This window comes from Zootoca vivipara, chromosome 5 (assembly GCF_963506605.1).
Source record: "Zootoca vivipara chromosome 5, rZooViv1.1, whole genome shotgun sequence".
In the NCBI taxonomy this organism is placed as follows: Eukaryota; Metazoa; Chordata; class Lepidosauria; order Squamata; family Lacertidae; genus Zootoca; species Zootoca vivipara.
In genome coordinates this window covers 52064555-52090895 of record NC_083280.1, presented here as the reverse complement: position 1 = coordinate 52090895, position 26341 = coordinate 52064555, and the positions used below count along the sequence as shown (strand labels likewise).

At 40.6% G+C, this 26341-nt stretch overlaps 1 protein-coding gene across 2 annotated transcripts; it reads right to left on the bottom strand.

Moving 5' to 3' along the window:
• Positions 1-4704: 4704 nt before the first annotated feature.
• LOC118096365 (inactive pancreatic lipase-related protein 1-like) lies at positions 4705-24721 on the bottom strand. 2 transcript variants are annotated; one of them, XM_035138115.2, is made up of 13 exons: positions 24647-24721; positions 23954-24002; positions 22824-22978; positions 22062-22187; positions 21095-21229; positions 19584-19692; positions 18995-19114; positions 18789-18908; positions 16008-16126; positions 13748-13877; positions 12911-13022; positions 6515-6682; positions 4705-4860 (listed from the first exon to the last, which is right to left on the bottom strand). In XM_035138115.2, exons 2-13 carry the CDS (start codon positions 24000-24002, stop codon positions 4797-4799), a joined length of 1407 nt encoding a protein of 468 aa, XP_034994006.1. In that variant the 5' UTR covers positions 24647-24721; the 3' UTR covers positions 4705-4796. The 2 variants fall into 2 exon arrangements, with proteins under 2 accessions (XP_034994006.1, XP_034994005.1); XM_035138114.1 differs by lacking the exon at positions 24647-24721 and adding an exon at positions 24368-24467.
• Between the last annotated feature and the right edge of the window lie 1620 nt (positions 24722-26341).

Sequence of the window (26341 nt, the reverse complement as noted above, 5' to 3'; positions counted from 1 at the left end):
GTAAGCTACCTTGAGTCCTGGTTCTGGGGGAAAGGTGGAATGTAAATAAATAAAGTAATGATAATACTTCTGATTTTATTTTTTTAAAAGATAGAGAGAGAGATTGAAAGATTACAGATTTAGGGTTGCCTAGCTACCAGAAGGCTAATCCTAAAAGTAGCTTCCATGTGCAGGAAAATATCAGACATTGGCATTTGTAGCTTTGGATAGAGAAGGGCTGTACCGCAATGGTAGAGAAGAAAATAACCTTATACTGCAAACGGCCCATTCAGATTTAAGTCTTCTGTGTGCGCCTTCAGCAAAGTAGCTTCCACATTTCCCCATTCCCCCAATTCTGATATTCATTGCTATTACACCACTTCCCATCTGCACTGGCGAGCAGAGCTTGTGCAGGTATCTAAGGTGTGTTTGTCTCTCCAGTCACCCCTTCACTCGACTCCCCACTATATTTTTTCATGCTGGGCATGGACATAAGCATTTCTATTCCTGTGCACCAACACCTTTTGAAAAAAATGGAAACACCACCAGCCACCAAAATGTCTCCACAAATTGCCCACCCTCCCCGGAAAATACCTTACAATACAATGTAGAAGTAAATGAAATAAAGTTTAGGTGTATAAGAACACTTACAACATACCAGATTATCAATCTATACTTGGATGTTATCACACTGTTCCTTCTCACAGTGGCAATGTTTTCAGATGTTAATAGTGAAAGCTACATTTTGAACTGTACTAATAAGCCTCACCAGCTTTTCAATTCAAATGCCTCTTAATTGATACGATGCTGATCAAATCTTGGAACATGTTCCCTTTTCATGTTCAAAACAAAAACTTTGCTGTGAATAACACAATATTAAAGTGAAGAAAGACCAATCTGCCCGGTACATATTTTGAACATGTTTTGTTGCAAATAGCATTCTAATAGATAGGGCTGATTATATGGTAAAGAGCATAATTTATATATCACAAGCAGTGGGGGCTTTTGTCACTGACATAGCTAAGGAATTTTGACACCTTTACAAGAGAACAATACATGTCAACCAAAATATATACCAATTAAACCTCAATGAGACACTGAAATGAATGATGCAGGAACATGTTGTATTTACAAATAATATATGGTTAACAGCCACTTGCATTTTCAAACAACAAATCTTTTTGTGTTATTTAGGGGGGGGGAATAAGCATTTGGAAATGGTCACAAAAATATCTCCATTAGCACTGAAAGCTGCGGAAATGGACAGTAATTTGATGTTCATTTAACTTTGCATTTTATGTGATAGCTTTCCAAAGTGTTTGTTTAAACACTACTCAACAAAGTGAATGCTGTTGCACTTCATTATTAAAAGAGGACGTTTGGTAACCCATAGTTAATGGTGAATACATTGATGTTAGGAGCAATTGCACCAGAGGACATAAATATGGGGTGGGAAGAGGAGGTTTTCTATGGAGGATCTGGAAATAAAGAGGAGAAGAGAACACACTTTTGACCCCACTCTGCTCCCAGTGCTACCCATGTCCAAGAAATGTTTGTAAAATTATACACTTTGCAAAAGTGGCTACACCAAAGGTGAGACTGACACTTGAAATCCATATAATGTCGCCAGGTGTGTTTTTCTTTTTCTCCCAGGTTCTCTTGTGTTAACAAGCTACCATATAACCCTATACACTACAGTACATGTCTACTCACAAATCTGCGGAACTTATTCCCAGGAAAATCTGTGGGATTGCATACTTAATGAGAAGCACAAATTTAGCTTTTTCCAGGCATGAAAATGTTATGGTGGGGAAAGATCACCTATCAAATTTCTTCTTACTACAAAGGTAAAATAAAGGCATAGGAGCCAAGTTCAGGGAAACTAAAAGGTAAAGGTACCCCTGACCATTAGGTCCAGTCGCAAACAACTCTGGGGTTGTGCGCTCATCTTGCTCTATAGGCCGAGGGAGCCGCCGTTTGTCCGCAGACAGCTTCCGGGTCATGTGGCCAGCATGACTAAGCCACTTCTGGCAAACCAGAGCAGCGCATGGAAACGCCGTTTACCTTCCTGCCAGAGCTGTACCTATTTATCTACTTGCACTTTGACGTGCTTTCGAACTGCTAGGTTGGTAGGAGCAGGGACCGAGCAACAGGAGCTCACTCCATCGCGGGGATTCGAACCACTGACCTTCCAATTGGCAAGCCCAAGGCTCAGTGGTTTAGACCACAGCACCACCCGCGTCCCTCAGGAAAACTAGCAGCCCGAATAATGCTGGGTGTTTTCTAAATATGAAATCCATTTCACTGTTACAGCATAGGCAAATGCAATGCTTGCTTGAGTTTAAATGAATTTGCAAGGGCAAAAGATATTTCAACTTCCTTAGAAGGAGTAAAAAATGTATTCTAAGTGCACGTAATCAATCTAATGTTTATGCACTGCAGCAAATATGCATTTGAAATCACAGGGAAAGGAGCACAAAACATGGCTCTTAGGGTTTTCTATTGCATTATATTTCCTTGGTTACTTCCTATTGTGATGTGATATATGAGAACTTTGGTTCCCAATCCGTCTTTCTCTAATAGAATCAGCAATCTTTGTAGACCAGAATATGATGCAGCTTTCCCAGAGACGGAAATGTGGGCTTAAATATTTTCTTAGGCTTGTTCACCCATTTCACTAACTGCCTCTACTACACATGTACATATATGTCTGTGTTCATATGTGTGTACACTTGATTTGTACAGCTCGACTATTATTCTTACTGCACAGAGTGCGGTTTTTGTTCTCAAAGTGGTTGTGCTCTACATTTAGCTACTGCCTATGCATCACAATGCACCCACTTTGTTGTTCTTTGGGAGCATGACTTATGTCATAAAGGAAGTAATCTACTCAAAGTGAGACAGCCTGGAAGTGCCTGGGGAACTCCCATAGGCAAATCTATAATTTGGCAGATCAAGTGGATTAACCTATTAAACCAGATAACCACATGAAGAAGAGCATTTGTCATAGCACTGGTATGTCATTTGTCATAGCACTGGTACTTGCCTGAAGCACCAAAACTCCTACCTGATGTAACAGTGGAATCCTATGTATTATTTAGACATTCAGATGTACTGCTGAACTCAGTGGGAGCTATTCCCAGTTAAGTGTGTGTAGAATGGCAGCCTAAAATACATTTGCAGCTTGCCTTGCTCTGCTTACAGGTGTGAATTAGCTACTTTTGCATTTTTGACTGGTGTTATATTGTATATCTCAAAACCTTGTCTAAACCTATCATGAGTTCTCACCAGACCCATTTTATACATCTTTGTTTCTATAAAAACAACAATGGTCTGTATCAAACTCTGTGGGGAAGATGATTTTCTAAATTAAGTACCTTTCTCCTGTGAATAATCTACGCTTCTTGGGATGTTAAAGGCATACACAGATAATTACATCCCAATCAAAGGAGCTCTACTAACACTTTATGCTTAGCTGAGATGTGTGTGTGAGAGAGAGAAAACAATGAACAGTTTAACAGTGTCTTTTGTGGGGGTTTTTTGCACATTCATAATTGAACTACTATACTCTGCAACTAAATTGTTAAACACAACGAAATAGCTTCCTCACAAACTCATGAGCAGCTATTCTATAGCTCTATAGGTATGTAATGATGACTGGTCTGGAAAGCTAAAAGTGACAAGTCTAGCATTGGATGAAAACAATCACAAAATTCCCATAAACATTTTTAAGGGGGACAGAAAATTTGTTTTTAAAAAGTAGCCCTGGGGTTCTCTTCCTCTCTTGCTCAGTTTTTGGTTTTGTGACTGAATATCCCTCTTGGCTGTTTTAAAAGCTTTGCAGTCGTCCAATCCAGTCCTTCCCCAGTCCTTAACTCTTTTGCAAGCACTATTCTGTTTGTGAAGGAAGGTTCTCAACAGGAAAGGGAGCTTTGGTGGAGGGAGACTCCTGCATGTGAAGGGGCGATGTACAGCAAGAGACTATTTTATGCCACTGATTTGGCGCCATCTGCAACTTTGAGTCTCCTCTTTCATCCAAGCCATTTATAAAGATATTGAGCAACACAGTACCTCCTTGCTACTTCTCTCCAGGTTGACAAGTTGCTGTTGATGAACACCCTTTAGGTACAGTCCATCAACCTGCTTGTCCATTTCCACTGCATTTATTTCAATGGGGTGTGCATTTTGATGCAAGTAGGTAAGCTTAACCGGTGCTTTTCTTCTGGGTGTACTCAAGGGTACGTAGTACCAGCACCTTGATTTTCTAGAAGAAAAGCACTGGTTAAAAGTGTGACAATTACTGTAACAACTTCATGGTGAGTACTGGAACCTTTTTTCCTTGAAAAAAAAGCTTAACTATATACTGTAGCATGCTGGATTAAAGGCCGGTAACCAGTGCATATACAGATCCTCAACCTGCAAAGGATGCTCTCTTCATGTTGATAGGGATAACACACATACATTTGCATTTTATGCAAAGGGATCTGTGCCATCCATTACAATTAATTTGGCACTTCATATATTCAAGAGCACATGGGGCTGGAATGTGCCTCCACTAGGTAAACATTCCCCTGTAGTTTTGCTGCTGTGGTCTATTGCAGCTTAGTATGCCTATGTTTGGGTCTTTTAAATGGAAAAGCAACATTTTCTTTTTTATATATAAATTACTCACCCATTTCACATTCTAGTACAGAAAAATTATCACATAAAATAATACAAAAGCAGTTAACAGCCAAATGTCCTAGAAAGTGGACTGCGGAGCATTATGACTTTTTATTAAGATTTGCATAAAAGCTTTTGCTATTTTTTCTTGTTTTTCAACACGGTGTAAGTGTTTGCAGAACATCTTTTCTCACTGTGTCACTACCACAGAAATTGTATCTGAGGATTAAAAAACACATATATATTCATTAATTTAGAAGTGTTAATGTTTCATTTTTAATGCAAGTCCATTTTAGTAGGATGTTTTAATTTTGCATCACACGCTCCCAGAAAACGCAATAAATACAGAGTGTGCATTTATTTAATTTTGTATCAGCATTTTTTATAACTGTGTTGATTTTATCTTCATCTATTGAATATCTCTAATGCTAGAAAAATGCTGGTTATTTAAAGAACATTCTAAAAGGTTACAGTACTTAAAGAATCTTGGGCAGGGAGGATTTAAGGCCCAGGCTTTTTGCAAAATGAATATTATACATCACCACATTGTATCCCTTTCCAGGGCCTTCTTATGTCACTGGGACCAATGCTAAAGTACTTATTTCCTGCAAGAAACTACCCATGATCATTCATTCTTATACAGTACTTTGATCATATTTGCAACATTCATGCAAACATGGCAGGTGTTGTGAAACATTGGCTCTCCAGAGGTTGCTGAACCACGACTCCCATCATCAATAGTCACCACAACTCCCATCATCAATAGTCACCACAACTCCCATCATCAATAGTCATTAGCTGCTGGGGCTGATGGGAGCTGTAGTTCAGCAACATCTGGCGAACCAAAAATTTCCCACATCGGGAAGGTTTTAGGGGCACACTCAGCAAAAATAATTGGAATGTTCCCAAACACAGTAGGGTTGGCTGATTGCACTTTAAACTACGTGAAATTAGACACCTTACAATCTAACCAAGGGAGGCCCATAAGACCACAAAGTCCAGAGGGAAGGGCCATAAGGCAATTCACTTCAGTGGCTAACATTGCCTAACTGAATGAATAATGATAACTGAAAAACTTACATTTAAATGTCCATTCCTAAAGATACTTATCTGGGAGCAACCTTTGCTAAACTTAATGGAGCTTATTTCTGAGTAGACATGCAGGTTGTGGTCCTAAAGATTCTTACTTGAGAATATATTTATGTGTCACATGGTTGCTGTTCATATAATTTATTGTTATAGGTAAAATTAAATTAATTTTAAATGACACATTGGACACACTGGGGGTTCTGTGTAAGAATGTATAAATCTGCCCTGCACAACTATCAGTTTTAAATGCAACACCCTAACAATAGCTAAATCAAAATAGCAAGAGTCAAATTATGTACAACATACATACTCTTTCCAATACTACTTTTAAACAGGTACCCAACCAATGCCAGGGCTAAGAGAGATGTGAGACCCTGACTGGCCCAAGGTCACCTAGTGAGCTTCATGGCCGAGTGGGGATTTGAACCCTGGCCTCTCGGGTAGCTCCTAATCCGATGCTAAGCATTACACCACTGGTTGTGTAGCATGAATGGCTAGTCTGTGGCCCTCCAGACATTGCTGGACTCCAAATTCCACCATTCTTGACCATTTGCTAGGAACTGCAGTCCAGCAACAATTGAAAGACCACAGGTTTAGTCACCCCTAAATTTGTTTTTAAAGTATTCAAAATATACTAAAAACAGGCTACTGATTAGCATCTTTCTCTTCAAAACTCTCCTGCAACAGTGTTGGGCCTTTGGTCTATTTTGAAGATAATTGTATATCTTTAATAAGTATTTATGTGTTGGTGCTTTTTTGTATAAAACAGCGAATGGATACATACACTGTCCCGTCTTCTCCATCCTGTACTGTAATCTTTGCTGCTCCCAGTTTGGGCAAAGTTGGGTTTATCATATTGTTGTCCCACAGAAATTTAACCTTAGTAACTGATCCAACATTAAGTTGTACATCAATTAGGTGGGTATAAGTTTCATCAGGTTGGAGTTTCCCCCTTGGAGAGAAAAAATATGATACATATACACAAAGAGGTTCTTTTTATATATATACTTATACATACATATGTCCATCTTCTCCATCTTGCACCTGAATCTTTGAGGCTCCCAATTTGGGAAAGGTTGAGTTTTTGATATCATTGTTCCAAAGGAATTTAACTTTAGCTACTGCTCCAACACTGAAGTCTATGTCAGTGAAGTTGGTATGTATAGTGCTAGGCTTCAACATTCCCCTTGAAAAATAAAAACAGGCAAGTGATTTCCTTCATTATTGACTGATCATGCTGTGTCATGGTGAAGTCCAATTGACACAAGAAGATGTGTTGGCCATTGGTCCAGTCACTGTGGTTTCTAGGATGTTGTGTCCACAAGTGCATCATGTACTATTCACAGTACCTAACATTGTAAGAGGTAACACACATAATCAGATTTGAACTTCTCATTGGTACTATCAAATCTGAAGATACCAGCACACCTATCAGCTCCTGAGAATTTCACTTGCAATGCAGAAAGGGTGAATTCAGAAAACCGCTAACTGAGAAGAAGGAATGCAAGAGTTTAGTGCAAGAGAGATCTGCAGCTCTTGCCCACATGGTAAGCCTAGGGTTCCCACCTTCCGTCAATTTTTTTGAAAAATTGGGATTACTCAAGTAGGATGATGAAGCTAGGTTTAGTGATTATGGACAACCACCTCTTAAGCTAGCACAGTAAGGTGAAAAATAGGGAACAAAGCACACAATTGGGTACGAGCAAAAGATGCAAGGATTATTATTGCAATATGTACATAATAATAGAATTCAATTTTAAACTTTCCAAAAATATGGAGAAATGTAATAAGATAACAAGTAACCAGCAAGAATGCTGAGAACCAAAAATCATGTGACCAGCAAACATGAATTGCTCAGCAATTATCGTTGTTGTAGTAATATAAATTTATTTATTTATATGCCACCCTTCACCTGAATATCACAGAGCAGTTTACCATATAAAAACATAAAAATTTCCACAATAACAAACAAAAACAATACCTCACCCACCCCAGTTTAAAAGGCCGTAGATTGGCTAATTGATCAAAGGCCTGGGAGAAGAAGAAAAATGTAATATGTAGGTAATGAGGGCGCCAGGTAAGTCTCCCTGAGGACAGCATTCCACAATTAGGGAGCCACAGCAGAAAAGGCCTGTTCTCATGTTGCCATGTTCTGGACCTCTTGTGGAGGAGGCACACAAAGAAGGGCCTCATATGATGATTGCAGGATCTGGGTCAGTTCATATGGGGAGAGGCGGTCCTTCAGGTATTGTGGTCCTGAGACATTTAAGGCTTTATAGGTCAAAACCAGCACTTTGAACTTTGCAACTGGTTTTTTCCTGTTTACATTGCAAGCCAGTCAGTTCTAAATGCAACATCTTTAGATATAAGACTCTGAAATGCCTCATAAATTGGAAACTGCTTTATACAAAGTCAGATAGTCCATTTGGGTTAGTATATACAAATCTCAATGTTGAATGTTACTGGAGGGAATCATTTGACTGGTCTTTATAGATATCGTGAGCTGACCTGTAAGGTATACAAGTCTGACTAGAGCTGACCTTACCAGGCTAAGGTAAAAACTCTAGTCTGATGAAATCCCCATATATTTTTGTGTGCATATATGGTAAGTCTGGAAATCTATAGTTTGATATGTGTTGCTCTGAGGTGCATTCCAATGCACCACATTGATTCTAGGCAAGTTTATTTCAAAAGGAGACAACCTTACCACATCTCCACATGGTTAGAATCACCACAGCCAACTAGCACCATTAAAGTGTGTAAATTATACAAGATGGGGAGAGGAGAAGGGGATAGGGGGCAGCCCCTCTCCTGACCTGCATTTGAAGATTGGAATGGAACAGTAAACACAAAGGCTCTTTGAAACAACCAAAGTTCCTTAAAACTATGAGAGCTTTATCCATGTAGATCTCAAAAAGGCCCTCAGCTCTATGCATCCATGGAAGACATGGCAGAAAAATAGTTGGATAAGCATAGGATCATTTAAGAAAGCCTATAATCCTTCATGCAATTTGGAGTAGATTATTTGGAGCAGATTATTATACAGTATTGCCTGGGGAGGTGTGAAACCTGCCAAAGGAATGCTATAATCCCAGTAGATAATGTATTGTCTAGACCACAATGGAGAAGACTGAAGGCCAAACGCATGACAGGGATAAAAAAAAAAAGTGCACCCTCTCTCTATATATGTGGGTGTGGGTGTGGGTGTTTGTTTACTACTGTGTGCCAGAGTTTCTTTCCCCTCCACCATCCTTATATTGCATGACAGACAGGCAATATTTGGCTTAGATTAAAATGATTTGTTGTAGAAATCATTTAAAATGTCCCTGCTATTAAATCTACTTTTCAGCACTAAAACACATTGCTGCTAGCTAAACTAAATAAATAGCAGGCTGAAAAGTGACATTTTTGAATAGCTATAATGTACCAGGGCTTTTAGCTCAGACAGTCACAGCAAACAAAAAGCGGAAGCTTAAAATCACAATTCGGAAAATATCAGAGGGGCGTTTTCTCCCTCTTAGAGCAGATGACATTTGAAAATAGAGTGACTAATGTGAAAAAGTGTAGGTGGTAAGTGTTCTAAATAATTTATGAAAGCAGGACAGTATTCGACAAACAAAATTCTACAGCATTGGAAACTTTGGAACTCCCTGCCTATTGACATCAATTAGGCACCTTTGCTGTATTCCTTTCAGCACCTGCTTAAAACATTTTCGCTTGGATAAGCCTATCCAGACACATAAATGTTGGTGTGCTCTAATTTCTTTTTTTGTTTACTGCTGATTTTAAGTGTTTTTAAAATGTTTCTAATTACTTGTTTTTAACTGTTTATATAGATAATTGTAATATTTCTTGTAAATTGCTTAGAATCGAGATTTAATCAAGCAGTATATATATATTGTTAACGAAATTTAAATACCCAGAAAAATCCATGTCAATAAACTTGATATCACGAAAGATACATGAAAATTGAAGGCTTTAAATTAGAATCCTGACCCAGTTCTACCTTTGTTGCTAGGAATTTCTTTCTATCTTTTCAACCATTTATATATTGCTTAGCATCACCATATTTAAGAACTGTGCAGTAGCGTTCACATGATGCAATAAAGATAAAACGACTTAAAACTAACCATGGAATAAGAAAGCTGACTTAAAATGCCCACTGAAATAAAATTTTAAAAGGGACTCATTAGAGGGGGTCTTTCTGATATCAGCTGGGAGGGAGCTCCACAAAACTGAGACATGGTTCAGTTTTTGCATTCAAAATTGCTGGTGGGTTGTCAGGGCCAGCCCTATCACTAGGAGGAGTGAAGCAATGGCCTCAGGGTGGCAGATGCTGCTCTCTCCCCCCCCCCATGTGTAGGGGGTAATATATTGCCTCCTCCTGGGCAGTGGCGGAGCTTCATGCTCTGGCACCGGGGGGCGGAGAGCAGGCGGGGGTGGGGCCGACACGCATCCCAGGGCAGTGCATGCTGCTCGCAGGGGCATGGTGCACACCTTGGGGGTGTGATGTGCCACCTGCAGGGGCGGGGCCCGTCCAGCGCAGGGCAGCTGCGATGGCACCCTGCCGGGATTGCACTGTCGGGGGCGGTGCGCTCCCCCTGCACTCCTCTTCCTCTGCCAGTGCTCCTGGGCACCTTATAAAACAAGCTGTGCAAATGGGAGAGACACAGAATTGTGAGAAAATAAAACAGGAGCCAGTTAAGGAAGGGCTTTTGGCTGAGGAGGGGAAAGAAAAGAGTTGTGCAAAAGTTGAAGGGAGAGACCTACAAAGAAGGGAATGAAGCTGACAGTGAAGAAAACAGAAAGGCAAACTCTGATAAACTGAAATATCAAAGAGAGAAACTACTGTTTCTCCTGTCTGGCTGTTTCTCCTGAAATCTCCTGAAATTCTCCTGGCTGGCTGTTTTTCCTGAAATCCTGGGTCATTCTCCTCCGTTGGAAGACAGAACTGGGTGTGCCACATGGCCTCTCCCAAATCCATTAAACTAGGCCAGTGCCCTTGGATACTGTGGGGGATAGCTGTCCCATTGTCTGAGCTGAGGTAAATTTCAACTGCCACACCAGTTGACCTATGGATATGGGTAGGGGGAGGGTTCTTGTCATTTGCACCAGGGGCAAAATGTCTTGGACTGGCCTTGTTACTGATCATCTTTTTCAAGAAATTTGAGTTGCAAACTAACCAGCAGTGGTTTGAGGCTAGGCCATGGGGGGCCATTGTCAGGGTTGGGTCACTGTTGGCTGTTGGCTGTTGCCAAGCAACCAGCTGTTCTTGATTGGAGCACACACAGAAAAATTGTAAAAGGGCAAGAACTCTGACCACAGAAGTAAAATTGTGCTGGATTAATACACCAGGTGAAGTTTATACACCAGGACAGGGGACAGGGCCCTATTTCGAAAATTCTTCTTCAGTGAATAGTCTTAGAGTCAATGTGTGCTGGTAGTTTCAAACTACACCTGGTGTATAAACTTCAAGAAATAAATCTATCCTAAGAGACTTCTTGAAAAATTTGAATCATTTGAACTATTAATCCAGCACTATTTTACTTCTGTGGCCAGAGTTCTTGCCCTTTTACAAATTTTCTGTGTAAGCAACTAGGGTTGCCAGACTCAATAGAGGACAGGACTCCTGTGCCTTTAATTGCCTTGCTCTCTTTTGAGTCTGGAAACCTTAAAGAGAAACCAGCAGACCCTTTGTTTAATTTCCAAGCAAAGGGTCTGCTGGTTTCTCTTTAAGGTTTCCAGACTCAAAAGAGAGCAGAGCAATTAAAGGCACATAAGTCCTGTCCTCTATTGAGTCTGGCAACCCTATAAGCAACCAGCTGTGGCAGGGAGCTGGGTCATTTATTCCGCCCTTTCCTCAGTCATCTGAGGAACTGTATTTAAGTTTTATAAAGCTGTATTTAGGTTTTATACTTATTATAAATAATTCCAAGCCAGGGACTCACAGGGAAATGTGCAACTTTGCCCATGATAGTAAACTGGGGGCAGAGAAGTGTAAAAGAGGGCAGGGCTCCTGCAACTTTACAGCTGAGCTGAAGAGGAAATTTCAGCAGGTGTAGCCTGCATGACTTCTACACAACTAATGAAAGAAGGTGCATAAGCCCTGTGCTATTTTGGACCCACCCATCTTAAATTATTTCATTCGAGTTCCTAAAACTGCAAATGTACTGTGAAAACCACCACAACAGGTTGACTGGGCAGCAAAATGGCCGAAAAGAGTTACTGTAAATCAAACTGATGTGGATTAGGGGGGGGGAACACCCTGGTTTGATATATATGATTCCTAAAATCTCAGTAATTAGTAATTTTTGAAACCTTTACCGTGCAATCTGAATTCCTGGCACAAAGGTTGGAAGGTTGGGTTAGGCTTATCAGCTACTATACCCACTGGCGGATCCTGGTGGGGTGCCTATACCCCAGCAGCGTGATCCTGGCGGGGTGCCATCACGGCTGCCCCCCACCCATGCTGGGCACCATGCCCCTGCGGGTGGCATGCCCTGCCCCTGGGATGCGCGCCAGCCCCACCCCCACCTGCTTTCCGCCCCCTAGTGGGCCAGAGCATAAAGCTCCACCACTGACTATACCTTGACTGAGTTAGGATCCAGTGGATCCTTGGCGAACCCCGCTCTGTCCCTTTCTGCTCCCACAAATGTCTTCTTTCAGGGGCTTTTGCTTGCATCTGCCAGCCCACATTTTGGCAGGCATAAGAGGGCTTTTCACACTGGAAGGGTGCACCTCACACTGGTAGAGTCTAGCAGAGCTGAGTAGAGCAGAGCAGAGCACACTTGAGAAGCAAACTGGGTTTTTGCTGCTCTGTTATTTGTGTTTATTTTTTCATTTGTGTCTGTATTTTTTGTTAACTAGCTTAGAGGCTTTATTGCAGAAAGGTGGGTCATAAATTCAATAAACAAGTAGGCTAACCAAACAGAAAAGAGCTCTTGAGGTTAATGTAGAAAACTCCAGTTGCTAGAAAATTGTTAGAAGATGAAATAGAATATATTGTAATGCAATATAAATCTGTTGTTTGGCTTTATTTGCATTTCTGTTCACCCCATATGAAAAGAAAAAAATATCAGGTCATCTTGGACTGCCTTACAAGTAGAAAAAAAGAAACAGAAAAGCAAATGTCAAGTAGGAACACATATTTTAAAATCTATTTTTTACCCACTGTACTTACTTGAAAATCTGATATTGCTTTGTGTTCCCTCCACTTCCGTATAGGGCAATATTTATGTATCCACGGACACTGCTTCTTCCAGACAGAGTGACTGATATTTTGTACCTCCAACCTGAACAACACAAATAGCAAGATTTTGATTTTCATCAGGCAAGTTCCTATTGTTCTTAACATTTAACTCTTCTTACTTTGTCTTAATTTTGTGTGTTGATATCATATTCTTTTATGTGAAGGATTCAGACCAGAGAAACTTTAGCCATCGTTTACAAAACCAAATGTATTAAGCAATATCCTCTTTCACTTCAAGTTGTGGAATTAATTGAATACTTCTCTAGGCAAAGAGTATGGCTCCAGGCTATAGTTCCTGGCTAGGGCAACTGCTTTGCATGCAGAAGGTCCCAGTTTCAATCCCTGGAATCTCAGGAACAGCTGGGAAAAACTCTCGACTGAATTCCTGGAGAGCTGCTGACTGTGTAGACAATACTGAGCTAGATAGACCACTGTGAATCGGAACACAGGTGCTCTTAATTATGGCACATTTGATGTACATCTGTTTCTGATCTCTGTGCACAAAAGCTTGCTTTGTGTGTGGCTCTTGCTTGCTGAAACACTACACCTGTTTAGGCACAATTTAGCACCATCTGAAGTGTTGTCTTGGCTTTTGGGAAAGATGCTGCCTGTTATCTAGGATATTTTTTGCTCCACGTACAAGATGGAAATCCAGACCAATAGAGCACATTGTAATCTTTGTAGCGAACTATTGTTTCACACAGTTCTCTGAGCTGCCAACATAGGTTGAAGGTCAGCCTTTAGAGTTTACTCCAAAAGTGAACTTACGGGCAAAATCCTTGGCATCTCCAGTGTTCAGATAAAGCTTTGTAAATGAAGAGGTGAATCTGTCTTTAGATTCAATTGCATAGTGACCCATTTTAGGGCATCCACCATTTGGACATGGGAAGCAGCCATCCTAGTGAAAACAAGAAAGCTCATTTTTTGCATGTTCAGACCCAGAGACCTCCCCCCTAAATAAACACACATTTGACTCAAATTTTAGTTTCGGTTTTTGGCAGAATTTAGGCCACAACTCTATTGATTACAGAAAAGTGAGTGGTTGCATAGGCTCTGGCTCAACTAGCTCCCTGCACCCTTGCAGGTAGCGCTGACCCAGAGCTCTATCATAGGTCAGCCAAGGGTGAACACCTGAGGTAGGTGAAAAGCCTGGGAACAGACTATGATCATTCCACAGATGCTCCCCTGGACTCAGTCATGGGCACAACCCCCTCACAGGGGTTGACCAAACCAAGTTGAGACCCTGGGTTCCTTTAACGGAATACCCTTCACATAGGGATGGCGAGATCGTTCTCCCATCCCTATCACCTGAACCAGTGCCTATCCACAAATTTACAAGTTGTGATGATTTGCTACGTGGCAGGCAAAACCCAAATGGCACCAGCCAATCAGCCAAGTGGGGAAAATTCCTGCTGTGCCCCTGTCCCAACGACAGACGACACACGACGGCAAAGCAAGGTCAAGCGCAAAATGCCCTAAAATTAGGGAGAGGTGGGCAGGTGTTCTGATGCACGAGCCGAAAGAGGAAGCTCTGGGCCACGTGCATAGGTCCCTTGGTACGTTTAGACTGCACCCCATTGGCCAGATTACACCCAGCAATGAGGGACCTACCAATCGGGTGTTGTGGCTATCCAATATACCAGTACCCACCCACAACCAGGAGGTTGGTCTCCAGGTCTCACCGCAACATGTGCCCTCTTTTAGGGAGGACACGCTTATTCATATTGCAACAATTATTTCTCTCACTTGCACTGTTGGGAAGCCATACCTAATAACTGTTCAACACCTCTTTCATTGCTCTGCCCTGGACAATTGACTTGTTGTTGTGGCTCAAGATCAGCCTGGAGGGCACGTGCTGGGGTACTGCCAGGTACTTTAAGGGCCCAAGACACAGACCCGTGACACAAATTTGCATATGCTATTTTTTATGTACAGATTCCCTTTGGCAAATTAAGATCTGCACTATGGAGTGTGCCAAGTTGTCCTGTAGGCAAAGTGGTGCTTTTTAAAAGGTTTTACAAAGGCAGGACATCCAGGGCTGGTGCCCACTCACTAATGCCACACCTGACCCATGCCAAATTTCCAAGACATTTCAGAAGCAACTTAGTATATAGAACAGAATTAAGGCAGCCTGTTCTCAGTGGTCTACATTATAAAAATGCTTTGCATGGTTGATAACCCTTTAAGTTTAAGATGACAGAAGTTACATTGTACGTGCCTTTCCTTTTGCCATGGGAAAATAGCACCCTAGAGTTTATTTTAGCACTTTTACATTTGAAGAAGTTGACAGTTGCTATTCAGAAAACAATGACAATATAATATGAATCTAGATTCAGGTAGGTAGCCATGTTGGTCTGACGCAGTCAAAATAAATTAAAAAATTGTCCAGTAGCACCTTAGAGACCAACTAAGTACCTAGTTCTGGGTATAAGCTTTTGTGTGCATGCACACTGAAGAAGTGCCTTGCATCATTCTGCTACTAGTCCAGTAACCTATTCACAAGATTCTAATTATTCTTTTATGGACCTTGACCTGTTGTACTGATACAACTGCCTTAGAGTGAGTTGGTTCCCATGGCTTGGCATTACATGGTTGAGTCTCCACTTCATGTGCTTCCTCCTCCTCTCATTCATTGTGCTTAATTGGTTACTTTCTGGTTTGTGACAAACTACAACTTGCAGTTGTATCCCAGCTGGCAAACTATGGTTTGCACTTGCCCTGGTTTGCAGTCCCAGCATGGAGGATAGTTGAAAACCAGTTTTCTTATTTGGATATAATTCCAAACAGTGATTTGAAGCAAATTAAATGACATATGAGAGGGAAGAAGGAGGATGAGGAAGACCACGTGAGCACAGGTCTTGTTCCCATACTCCTAAAGCATGGTTTGGCATTACACGTGAACAGTCTTTTTCTTCACACATAACCTAGTGTCAAGGGATCTTAGCAAACTGGAAAACTGCATTCTACTGCATGTGCATGAAGAAGCAATAACATGAGGCGTTGTTCCTGAGATACACAAATAACATACCGTTTCAAATAAGTTGTATGCTGCGCAGGGGTAACCCAAAAATCCATCTGGAGAGACAATGCTATCTGAATAATACTTGTAACTTCGCAAGTGATTACAGGCCACAAAGTCACGAGTTCCTGTGCAAAAGAAACTGCTGTTATGTGCTATAGTTTATTTTTTTATTCTTCTTTGTATCACGTGCTTTGGCCAAGGCTATGTGCACAGCTTCTGCTTCTATCCCCCTTTCTGGATTTAACTACATTCTCTCTAACGGTTCACAACCACATTGTAGATTCCAACATACCCCCTTGTAAGATGAAACATACATCAACATTGGTGGGATAAGCATAGGCAAAAGATTGGTTACACTGGGTTACTTTAGCTCATGGTTTGTTTTGCTGCAGTAGCATGAAAACTACTGCAGGGAGGAGCAAAGCACCCATGGTTTTCTAAAATTGCACTAGCATATTTCTTCGTTCATACTTAGCCATGGTTTGGCTTAGCATTATGTTTAAATGTTAAATCTGATATTTAACTTCTAGTAGTATCCCAGGTTTCATATCCCGAATGTTGCTAATATAATCCTTGATTCTTGATTCTTTTTTAACTTTGATAGTCAGTGTTTGAAACAAAATTGGTATTGAACAGTTCTTCAGTCTTTGACACTCATAGGAAAAGCCACAGGAAAGTATTCTAACCCTGTACATTGCCACAATTGGTCCCTGTATCTTTCTGAGTGGCCTGTGCTTTATTAATAGTGCACAAACAGCATTGGGTACTATGACCAAAATCAATGTTGAGGGGTGAAATCTCATTTTTAACATTCAAAATTCCCCTTGAGTGATGTGTGAAATTGCAAGCATAGACAACTGATCTGCTTCATCCCTAGCTCATTGTATCTGTTAGTAGAATCCCTTGTTCCTTTTCAATTCCATTTTGAATAGAAAAAGACGTGATAGAATTTAATTATTTTCACTGCCAAAAGCAATAATCACAAATGCAGCAACATACCCAAATATCAAGGTCATTCCTCATACGCTAACATCATTGTCTAGCACTGCTGCCAAAAACTAAGTAAGAGAGATTAATTATGTTCTGTCCTCAATCTTCAAATCATTGGAATAGTTTAAGCGGTATTTACTTCTATCATGGGCAGCTTTTATCAACTGAATTAATTCCTGTTTGTTTCTATTCTGTATGCTAATTAGGGGAAATATTGGATGCAACAGAACTATAATTAAGTTTGTGTCTTTTTTATATCTGCCATCATATTGACAGATTTTATGCCTGTTGAATCAATGTAATGGAACAAGTTCTTCATAAATGAATCAGATAGGAGGTTTGGGGACTTATAAGGATGACAAGGTTTGGGATATTTTACTAAGGAGGATTCATTAACACTTGCTATGCTTCAAAAAAGCAATCTTGATTTGTGGGGTTGGCAAGAAAACACAGTTTTTATTGCTGTATGCCAGGATGTCTAGGCCTTCATTTTCTTAAATTAACAAAGATTGAAAATTAATAGTAAATTCAAAAAATTCAGAAATAATTACACATGTACTTATATACATATTTGCTAATTTTCAAAATAAGTACATAACCCAAAATATATACTGTACACAAATTATCTTCCTATCTACTATATATTTTGGAAAGTTGCTTATCTCTTCAATAGGGGTTGTATCCAACACTAGTCAGAATTGATCAACTCAAATTAATAGACATGACAAACGTAGGTTCATTCATTTTAATAGGTCTGCTCTGAGTAAAACTCAGGCTGTGTATACATTACCATTAACTCTGGCTTCAGTGCACTCCCATACAACATGTTTCCTGCATCAATAATACATTGAAAAGTCTCCTTTCCTCTCCTTCTGCCCACCCCCCAAATCTGCTCCAAAGGGTCCCCTCAAACCTCAGGATCAGATTTCTAGGGTGCACAGTGGGCTGAGGGTTCCACCACACAAGTCAAAGTCTGATGCATGAGCATAATAGCAGTGTTGGAAACAACCCATTCATTCATACAAATTTAAGCATTCCAAAGTCCTATTAATTTCAGCAGAAGAGATTTGAGTATGTATTTTATTCTCTCATGGAAGTCAGTGGGATTTAAAAGGCTAAATGAACCTACTGTTGTAAGTATTTTGGTGGCATAACACAAAAAACTAAAGAAGGTCTTGAACTGGAACCTCCAGCAGACAGTCTTTAGTGCCAAACCTTCTGCAGCACCAGTGCTCTGGAGCTTAGTCAACCAGTCAGATCGAGGGCACCTCTATAGGCTGCAGAGCTGGTCTTAGTGCTGTCAGCTGACCCTACAGGCTAAAGCTGGTCAACTCACCATGCAAAGCAATCATAAGAAGACCCCTGTAGGGTTAGGCCAAAGGCTCATCTGGTCCAGCATCCTGTTCTCATGGAGGCCAACCAGATGCCAGTGGGAAGCCTGCAAGCAGCACCTGGGTGCAATAGTGCTCTCCCCACTTGTAATTCCCAGCAACTGATATTCCTCTGACAGTGGACGTATAGCACAGCCACCATGGCCAGTAACCATTGATAGCCTTATCCTCCATGAATTCTCTTTTAAAGAGAAGGTAGGTGACCATCACTGAATCTTGCAGTTGCAATCAAGAGGAAACAGACATTATAAAGCTCTTCCTTATAGGCTGGTCTAGCAGTCAGCAACTGATTGAAGTAACTATGCAATCCCTCCCCCATCTCTATCTTTAATCCAGCCTTTGGACTCCAGCCTATTCATGACCACACATCCCACCTCTGTCCCTGTTTACCTGACTTGATACATACCTTCCCAGATTCCATCAATGTCAACTATTTGTGAAATAGCATTCTTCTTACATCCCGGCATATATTCTCCTCCATTTGGATAAAAATCAAGGTGTCCTATAGCTTGACTTATACCAAACCCTGGAAAAGTCATAGCAGATAAGCATATGTTAAATTTGAAAGATTGCATGCATATTATTGCACATGTTGTATACTGGTCAACTTACCCATGTATGGAATGGTTGGGGCTGAATCAGTATGAATAATGTCAACAAAATCAGCTTGACTTTTATCCAGTCTGACCTCAGTTGGTGTGCCTTGAAAATAGGGTTGAGCAGGATCCAGTCCTATAAATATTTAAATGTTTGTTTCAAGATATGAAAATTTACACAGTAAGTACCGGTATGTTGAACCACAGTTAACTGAAGTAACAACTAACAACGTATTATTGGAAATGGGAGCATAGCTGGGACAGTTCTGATTCCTATCAGAACAATTTTGCATTCAATTATGTGCCAGGAAATCCCCTCAAACAAATTATCTGGACCTGTGCAGGATTGTAAAACACCTGTAGCTGTACTGATCCTGAAATATGCCAAGGCAGTGTTATATTGCTGGACTTTCAAATGCCATTCTACAGTAGACTAGGCTACACTCAACAGCAACACATGCCAAAGCATATTCACACTTTCCCATTCATTAAACACTTTCCCCTCAATATAAGGAGCTATTATAATTACATAAGTACAACATGGCAGATAAGATTCAAAGTCCATATTGATTGTCTTGATACCAATTTGCATTGCACCAACTTACCAGTTATTCTTCCAACTCCTGGTACTCTTCTTCCCATCTCACCAGCTGCATGTGCCCCAAGGCTATGGCCAATGAAATGAACCATGGATGGAGAGTATCCATACTTTGACTAAAAAAAGAGCAATTGTAAAGAAAACAGCATACACACTGGTAGATGTGTATTATGATTCATTCAGTTTGTAACTCAATCTACATGCACCTTTATCCTTACAAGCTGAATTTAGCTTGGAGCCACTCCATGTGTGAGGGAGGGAGGGAGGGAGACTTTACCGGTAGCTTAAAGGTGCTGAAGTACATTGTAAAACTACAGAGTTGAAGAAAGACATTTCATATCTTTTAAATAAGATGCCAGCTAGGTTAAATCAACTTTCCTCCATATGGTGACCTCCAGCTGTTTTTGATCACAACCCTCATCAATCCTAAGGGACGCGGGTGGCGCTGTGGGTTAAACCACAGAACCTAGGGCTTGCTGATCAGAAGGTCGGCGGTTCGATTCCCCTCGGCGGGGTGAGGTCCCGTTGCTCGGTCCCTACTCCTGCCAACCTAGCAGTTCGAAAGCACACAGTGCAAGTAGATAAATAGGTACCACTCCAGCAGGAAGGTAAACGGTGTTTCCGTGCACTGCTCTGGTTCGCCAGAAGCTGCTTAGTCATGCTGACCACATGACCTGGAAGCTGTACGCCGGCTCCCTCAGCCAGTAAAGCGAGATGAGCGCCGCAACCCCAGAGTCGTCCGTGACTGGACCTAACGGTCAGGGGTCCCTTTACCTTTACCTCATCAATCCTAGCCAGTACATTGACTGGGGATGAGAGGAGTTGTAGTCCAAAACAGCAGACACCACAACATTGGTGAAGGCAGCATTGGATCTTAACTGGTGCTTGTTTCTTAGCACAAATAATATATTGAGATGGTCTGTAGCCCAATGGATATGATACCTTTTGGATTTTGACACAGGAGTTCTGAATCCTGTTCTTAGCCATGGACTTCTGCTTGGTTGCCCTGGGAAAGTTACTACTGGTATTGTTATCTTATTTTATTTCTAAACCATTTGTATGTTATCTATGTATTTATTTTATATTAAGAGTTCCATTTTTGTCTGACTGCTTTGCATATTGCAGCATTAAATTTGAATCAAGTGCATGATTAATATATGGCTTTGCAAATCTTGCATTGGGAATCTTGCGGTAGTCAAGAATGCGTATTTAAAACTGAATACTAGGATTATACTTCCTTGCTAAAATTTCAAGATTGGCTTAGCTACAGGTGACAACCTTTTCCTCTCCCCAACAAAACATCTTCCCAGAATATGGTAACTGAATTTTGACACTAAATTCACTCTGTCCACCAGATGATATAAGAAATTGTTTCTTGTATAAAATAATGCTTGGAAAAGTACTGGGTTGGGGGGGGTTGCCTAGGTTTTATCAAACGATTTAATCTTTCTTGTCATGGATGCCTTCCAGTAGCTGTAGGATTCATAACTATGACATAGTGAATGGAACCGCTCTTACCTGAAGGACATTTACAAAGTAGGCCACTTCAGCTCCCACCACACGGATATTGTTCGATGCTTGGGTGTATTGACACCTGGAACCACTACTCCAGTCTATGCAGATGCAGTTCACATCTTCCACTTGAAACATCCTCTGACGCAAACAGAGTAAAAACAAACTTGAAGGAGAATGTGGTCGGCTGGTCCAGATGTCTATCCCATTCTACAGACATCCCTTTCCACCGCCAAAATTTCAATATCATCGCCCTCCAAGAGACTTGGGCAGCGGAAAATCCATCATTGGAAGGATATTATACATATGCAGTTAAAGCGGTCCCAGGCAGAGGACAAGGGAGACTCAAAGGGGGGGGTTATGTATCCTGATCTCACAATGCCTAAATGCCACTTGTAAGGAGCTGCCCCCCTTAGATCAACTAGCAATAGCCTTGCATATATCCTGGGGAAACTGCAGTCTGTTAATTATTAATGCTTATATCCCCCCAACTAGCAAAAAAAATGACATCGAGAGCAATTGGATTAAACTGGAATCTTTTGCCAGATCACTGCTTGCAGACTATCCGGGCGCAAAGGTTCTGCTGGTGGGAGACCTAAATGCAAGGCTAGGGCCAGACGACTCCAGTTTAGCAACTAAATACAGGCAAAAAAATTGGGTACCCGGACAACCATGGCTTGGAAGCTTTCCAGCCACCAAGGCTGTCAAAGGACCAACATTCAAATTACGCTTTCCAGCCACCAAGGCTGTCAAAGGACCAACATTCAATTTTTCTCAGCAGCTAAGCTTTTATATCTGAACTCACAATTAAGTGCAAGTTCATAATTCTTATGGTTGTTGCTGCTGCTGCTGCTGTTGTATGTTCCCTGTGGAAAATTGGTAACAGGCAAAGAGCTATGATAATTGTGAGGGCTATGTATCTGGATATGAATGTATTTCAGAGCTATTCCATGAACGTTACATTTTACTGTACCTTGCACATGTCTGACAGCCAGTTTTCTTCACCTTGATCTACAAATCCATGGGTAATGAAGCGAGTTATCTTGCTGGCATTAAAGTTTGAATAATCAATCGTTTCTGGATTAATTGCAGTGATTTCCTGTGAAAGGTATGAAAGAATATAAACTTTAATTGCTTCTCCCAACCCACCTAAAACTCAGTGAAAGTACCAAACATCATCCATAATCATAGCTGCCAAGTTATCCCTTTTTTACAGGGATTTTCCCTTATGCTGAATAGGCTTCCTCGCGAGAAAAGCGAAAACTTGGCAGCTATGTCCATAATGATTGAAACGTGCTTTAATTCACCCACACTGTCTGTGAATTTCCATATGTTTCACAGAGGTATTTATCTGAGGGCACCTCCAGATGACCTGCTTTTTGAGCACTCATCCTGATTTGTTTGCAACGAGATTAGATGATGTTGGCCGTTTAACAGGCATTCATTAAGATCTGAATGTAGGGATGTTAGACAACATTGTTCAACACTTTCCAGTTCATTTTTCTGCCACTTTCCTTATTGCAAAATAAAATAAAATAAAAGTCAGATATTTTGGGAGAAGTGAGTCTGTAGGGCAAGACCTCCCAGTCAACTATAATTGCCCATAACTATAATTTGCCCATATGTGATTGAATCCTACCTGAAAATAGCAAGCCTGGAAGTGCCCTTAGAGTATCATCCACATTTATTCTGTGTATGGGAAAATCTTGCAATTTTACTTGGTTGTGGGCCTTACTTGGAAGTTATTAGGGTTCTGCTTTGTATAGAGAAGGAAGCGGGTGTTTATTCTTTTTGGGTCCCAAGGTAACTTTGCGATTGGTCGTTGTACAGTTCCAGCCCATGGTATATCATCTGAAAAGCAGCCCAGTCGGTCATAGCAGACTTCTTTTCCTGTTATATGGGAAGCAAATAACAAAAGTGTGAGTGACCAAAGTACTAAAAGAATTCACAGTCTGTCCTTTTTTGATGTTCAGGCAAGCTCATGTAAAATAAGACAGTTATTTAAGACTGCTTCCAGCAATTGTCTCATCTTCAGAAACACTCCAGAAACCTGAGAAAGCTTTAAAAACATTTTTTGATGCACCACAAACACCTGCAATTGGGGCAGGGGAATAGTGGCACATTATAATGCAGAAGGACTTGTACGTGTTAAAGGAGCAATTGGTTTGTAAATAAAATGTTTAGATAGGTTAATCTTTCCATTTTGGTTTTTCTCTGTTTTCATTTTTTCAATCTTAAATTCAGTTCTCCAACTTTCCACACAAATTTGTGTTTCTTAAAATTCATCAGCATTTAGCATAAATTTCTCCAAAAACACACACTTTTATGTAGTTTGGCCAATACAAACATTTTTGTAAAGCTGTTTTCCTTAATATACTGCACTTTGATATGTTAATTTCAATAACAGATGCCTTTTATACTTTACCCTAGTATATGCATTTTTTTACACATCACTTGGCTGAAGAAGTGCATTTCAAAATTTGGAGACTTGTGAATTTTGAAGGATGATTGTGTTACAGTTTGCATATTGTTTCAGAAAATCCAGATTAGGGAGGTTTACCTTTAAATGTGAACTAAATCAAATTTCTCTTCCATTCCTAATAATACATATTTGGGATCTAAATCCCAACACTAACTTGCACCTTAATTTCCCTCTTACCATCTCTCCAACAGTAAGGAAGAACTCAGTCTCTCTTACTACAGTATTACTTCAGTTTGGCACCCTTCAGCAGACTTACTGGGATGTGTATCACACTGCACAGCTTCCTTTCCCTGACGCACCATATCTCAGAGGCACATTGCTGCAAACCAACATTAGTCTGGGGATCATGCGCCGCCGCATTAAAAGTAACAATTGGATCTCACCTGTTGTTGCATCGAGCAGTAAAAGTGCCAAGCTCCAAAAGGCAAGCATCTGAAATGGATTTTTAAAAGAGTAAAAAGATAGGGCCAAAGAAGGCATCAATCAGTATTAATTTTGTCAGAGTCTCAATGGCATATTGAAGACAAATATATGCACATATATATTGAGAAGACTGATATCAGTGATAATTACATAAAGGAAAAGGGTTACAGTGACAATTAATAATGCAAACAACCTGGTATTGCACTTAGTCTTTAAGTACAGACCAACAGCCTTTGCCTGTTTTTGGTGCAGCAGACTAGCACAGCTACCCCTCCGGAAATTATTGATTTTGTTCTCACTGTTACAATAGCCTTCGCATACAGTGAAAATGCATCAGTTGCAGCACTGACTTGATGAGATAAGATGTGACTTACCGCACTGTCTTTGGATGGATTCCTCCAGCCAAGTCTTCACTACCTACACATGGCCTTTTTATAAAGTGACATATCCTTGGGGGCTATTATTGAAAGCAAAAAAGTGTATGAAGATAGAAACTGACGTCTATTTCTGATTAAGGTTATCATAAATACACAAAGCACGGCAAGCATATCACAGATAAAATGGACTGAGTGACCAGGCAACATTTCTGAATTACATATAAATGTAAGATCAAAGATCCTGGTTTGCTAGGGAAAGTGATATTGTCCACTCACCTGGGGTGGAGAAGGGAGGGGGTGTTTGCTGCACGGCGAGGCTGAAGGTGGTCCAGGGAGGCCAACATAATCCTGTGCAACCAGGGAGGGGATGGCCACCCAGTGCTGCCCAACTGGACCTTCCAGGTGGGTTGCCCTGACCCTCTAGGCCAATTGGGGCAGGGCCATGCTGGCCACAACATGCCCACCCCTGGCATATTTAAGAGAGCAGCTTCTATTTTTGTGTGTGATTTTCTTAAAAGGGAATTTAGTTCCTTTCATTGCACTCCCATGGCCAAAATATCAAGAACGTAAGTGGCAATCAGCAGGACTGCCTATGGGAAGGAGTATTCAAAGTGTCATATATTGTGGAAGAAAATCAAGCCTTCACACTGTGATTAAAGGCATGATCAAAACTGTATATAAAGACAAGGCAATGGCATTGGAGAAGACCACAATCAGTCAGAATCTCTTCTCAACTGATCAATGTGATGTTGTGATTGTATAGTGAGCTAACAGCATTTTTATAGTGATCACAAATTTATCGCAACCCAGTTAATAAGAAAGCACGAGAAACTAGCTTTACAGGAAAAACACAGGAGAAGCAGCATTACTGAAGTCAAAAGTTCCAGCATTCCATACTTCTTCATTCTTTCACATTCTCTCTCACCTTCATGCCAACTCTATACATTCTGCTTCCACAATGTGTATGGAAGAAAACGTAGATTGCATGTTTAGCACCAACTCCCTTAATAGGTGCTGAAATGTTCTACTGGAAAAAATACTTGACTATTCTTCACAGCTTTCACTTCTGGAGCTTATAAAACTTGGAGGGGTCAGTTTTCAGCCTGTGCTTGCAAACCATCAGTCCCACACCCTACCATAGTAATAGGGGCCCTACATTCATCTGAAAAAACCTAACATGTACAGGATTTCTGAGGCATTTAAAGAGGACTTTCCCAGTTGCTTTATTTTAGAATTAAGGAAGAAGAAAGCTTTTTTAAAAAAAATAACTGAGGCTGCAAGTCTCTATACACTTACCTGGGAGTAATAATCGAAATTACATCCGGAGTAGCCATGTGTAGGATTGTGCTGTAAGAATACACTCCTATTGCATGTTTATCTAGACATCAATCCTATTAAGTTCAACTGAGTAAACATGGATAAGATCAGGCTATACAGATGGCAGAATTGTGATTTGATGACAACAAATTAATATCCTGTACAGAGGCACTACATAATAAACATGTATTCTCACATCCCACTGATATGCTTGGGATAAGGTGGTACATATACCCTTCCTCTTTTTCAGGGGATTCCATTTCACCTGTGGTCTTATAGCCAGAAGCAGTATTCCTAGAATTGCATTTTATTGCAGGCTTTGGTAGCTCCAGTCACTAGATGTGTGAAGGAATAAAAGGACACCACCTGTGCACACAAATACGAAGCTGCCAAATTATATAAGAAAAGTTCCATTAAAAACAGCCGGCTAATTTTTATTTGTATTCAGGGACTTATTCCAGCTGTTGCTAAGCAAGTATGGAAGGACCTTCACCTTTTTTTCTCAAAACATACTTTTGTTGTTTGCTAAGATTATTGCAAATATTTTAAGACTGCTTTTCTGGTCAAACGTCCATCAAAAGCAACTTATAGTTTGAAACAATGACATATAAAAAGAACACAAATCTGAAAACCACAACTCAGCAACATTTTATT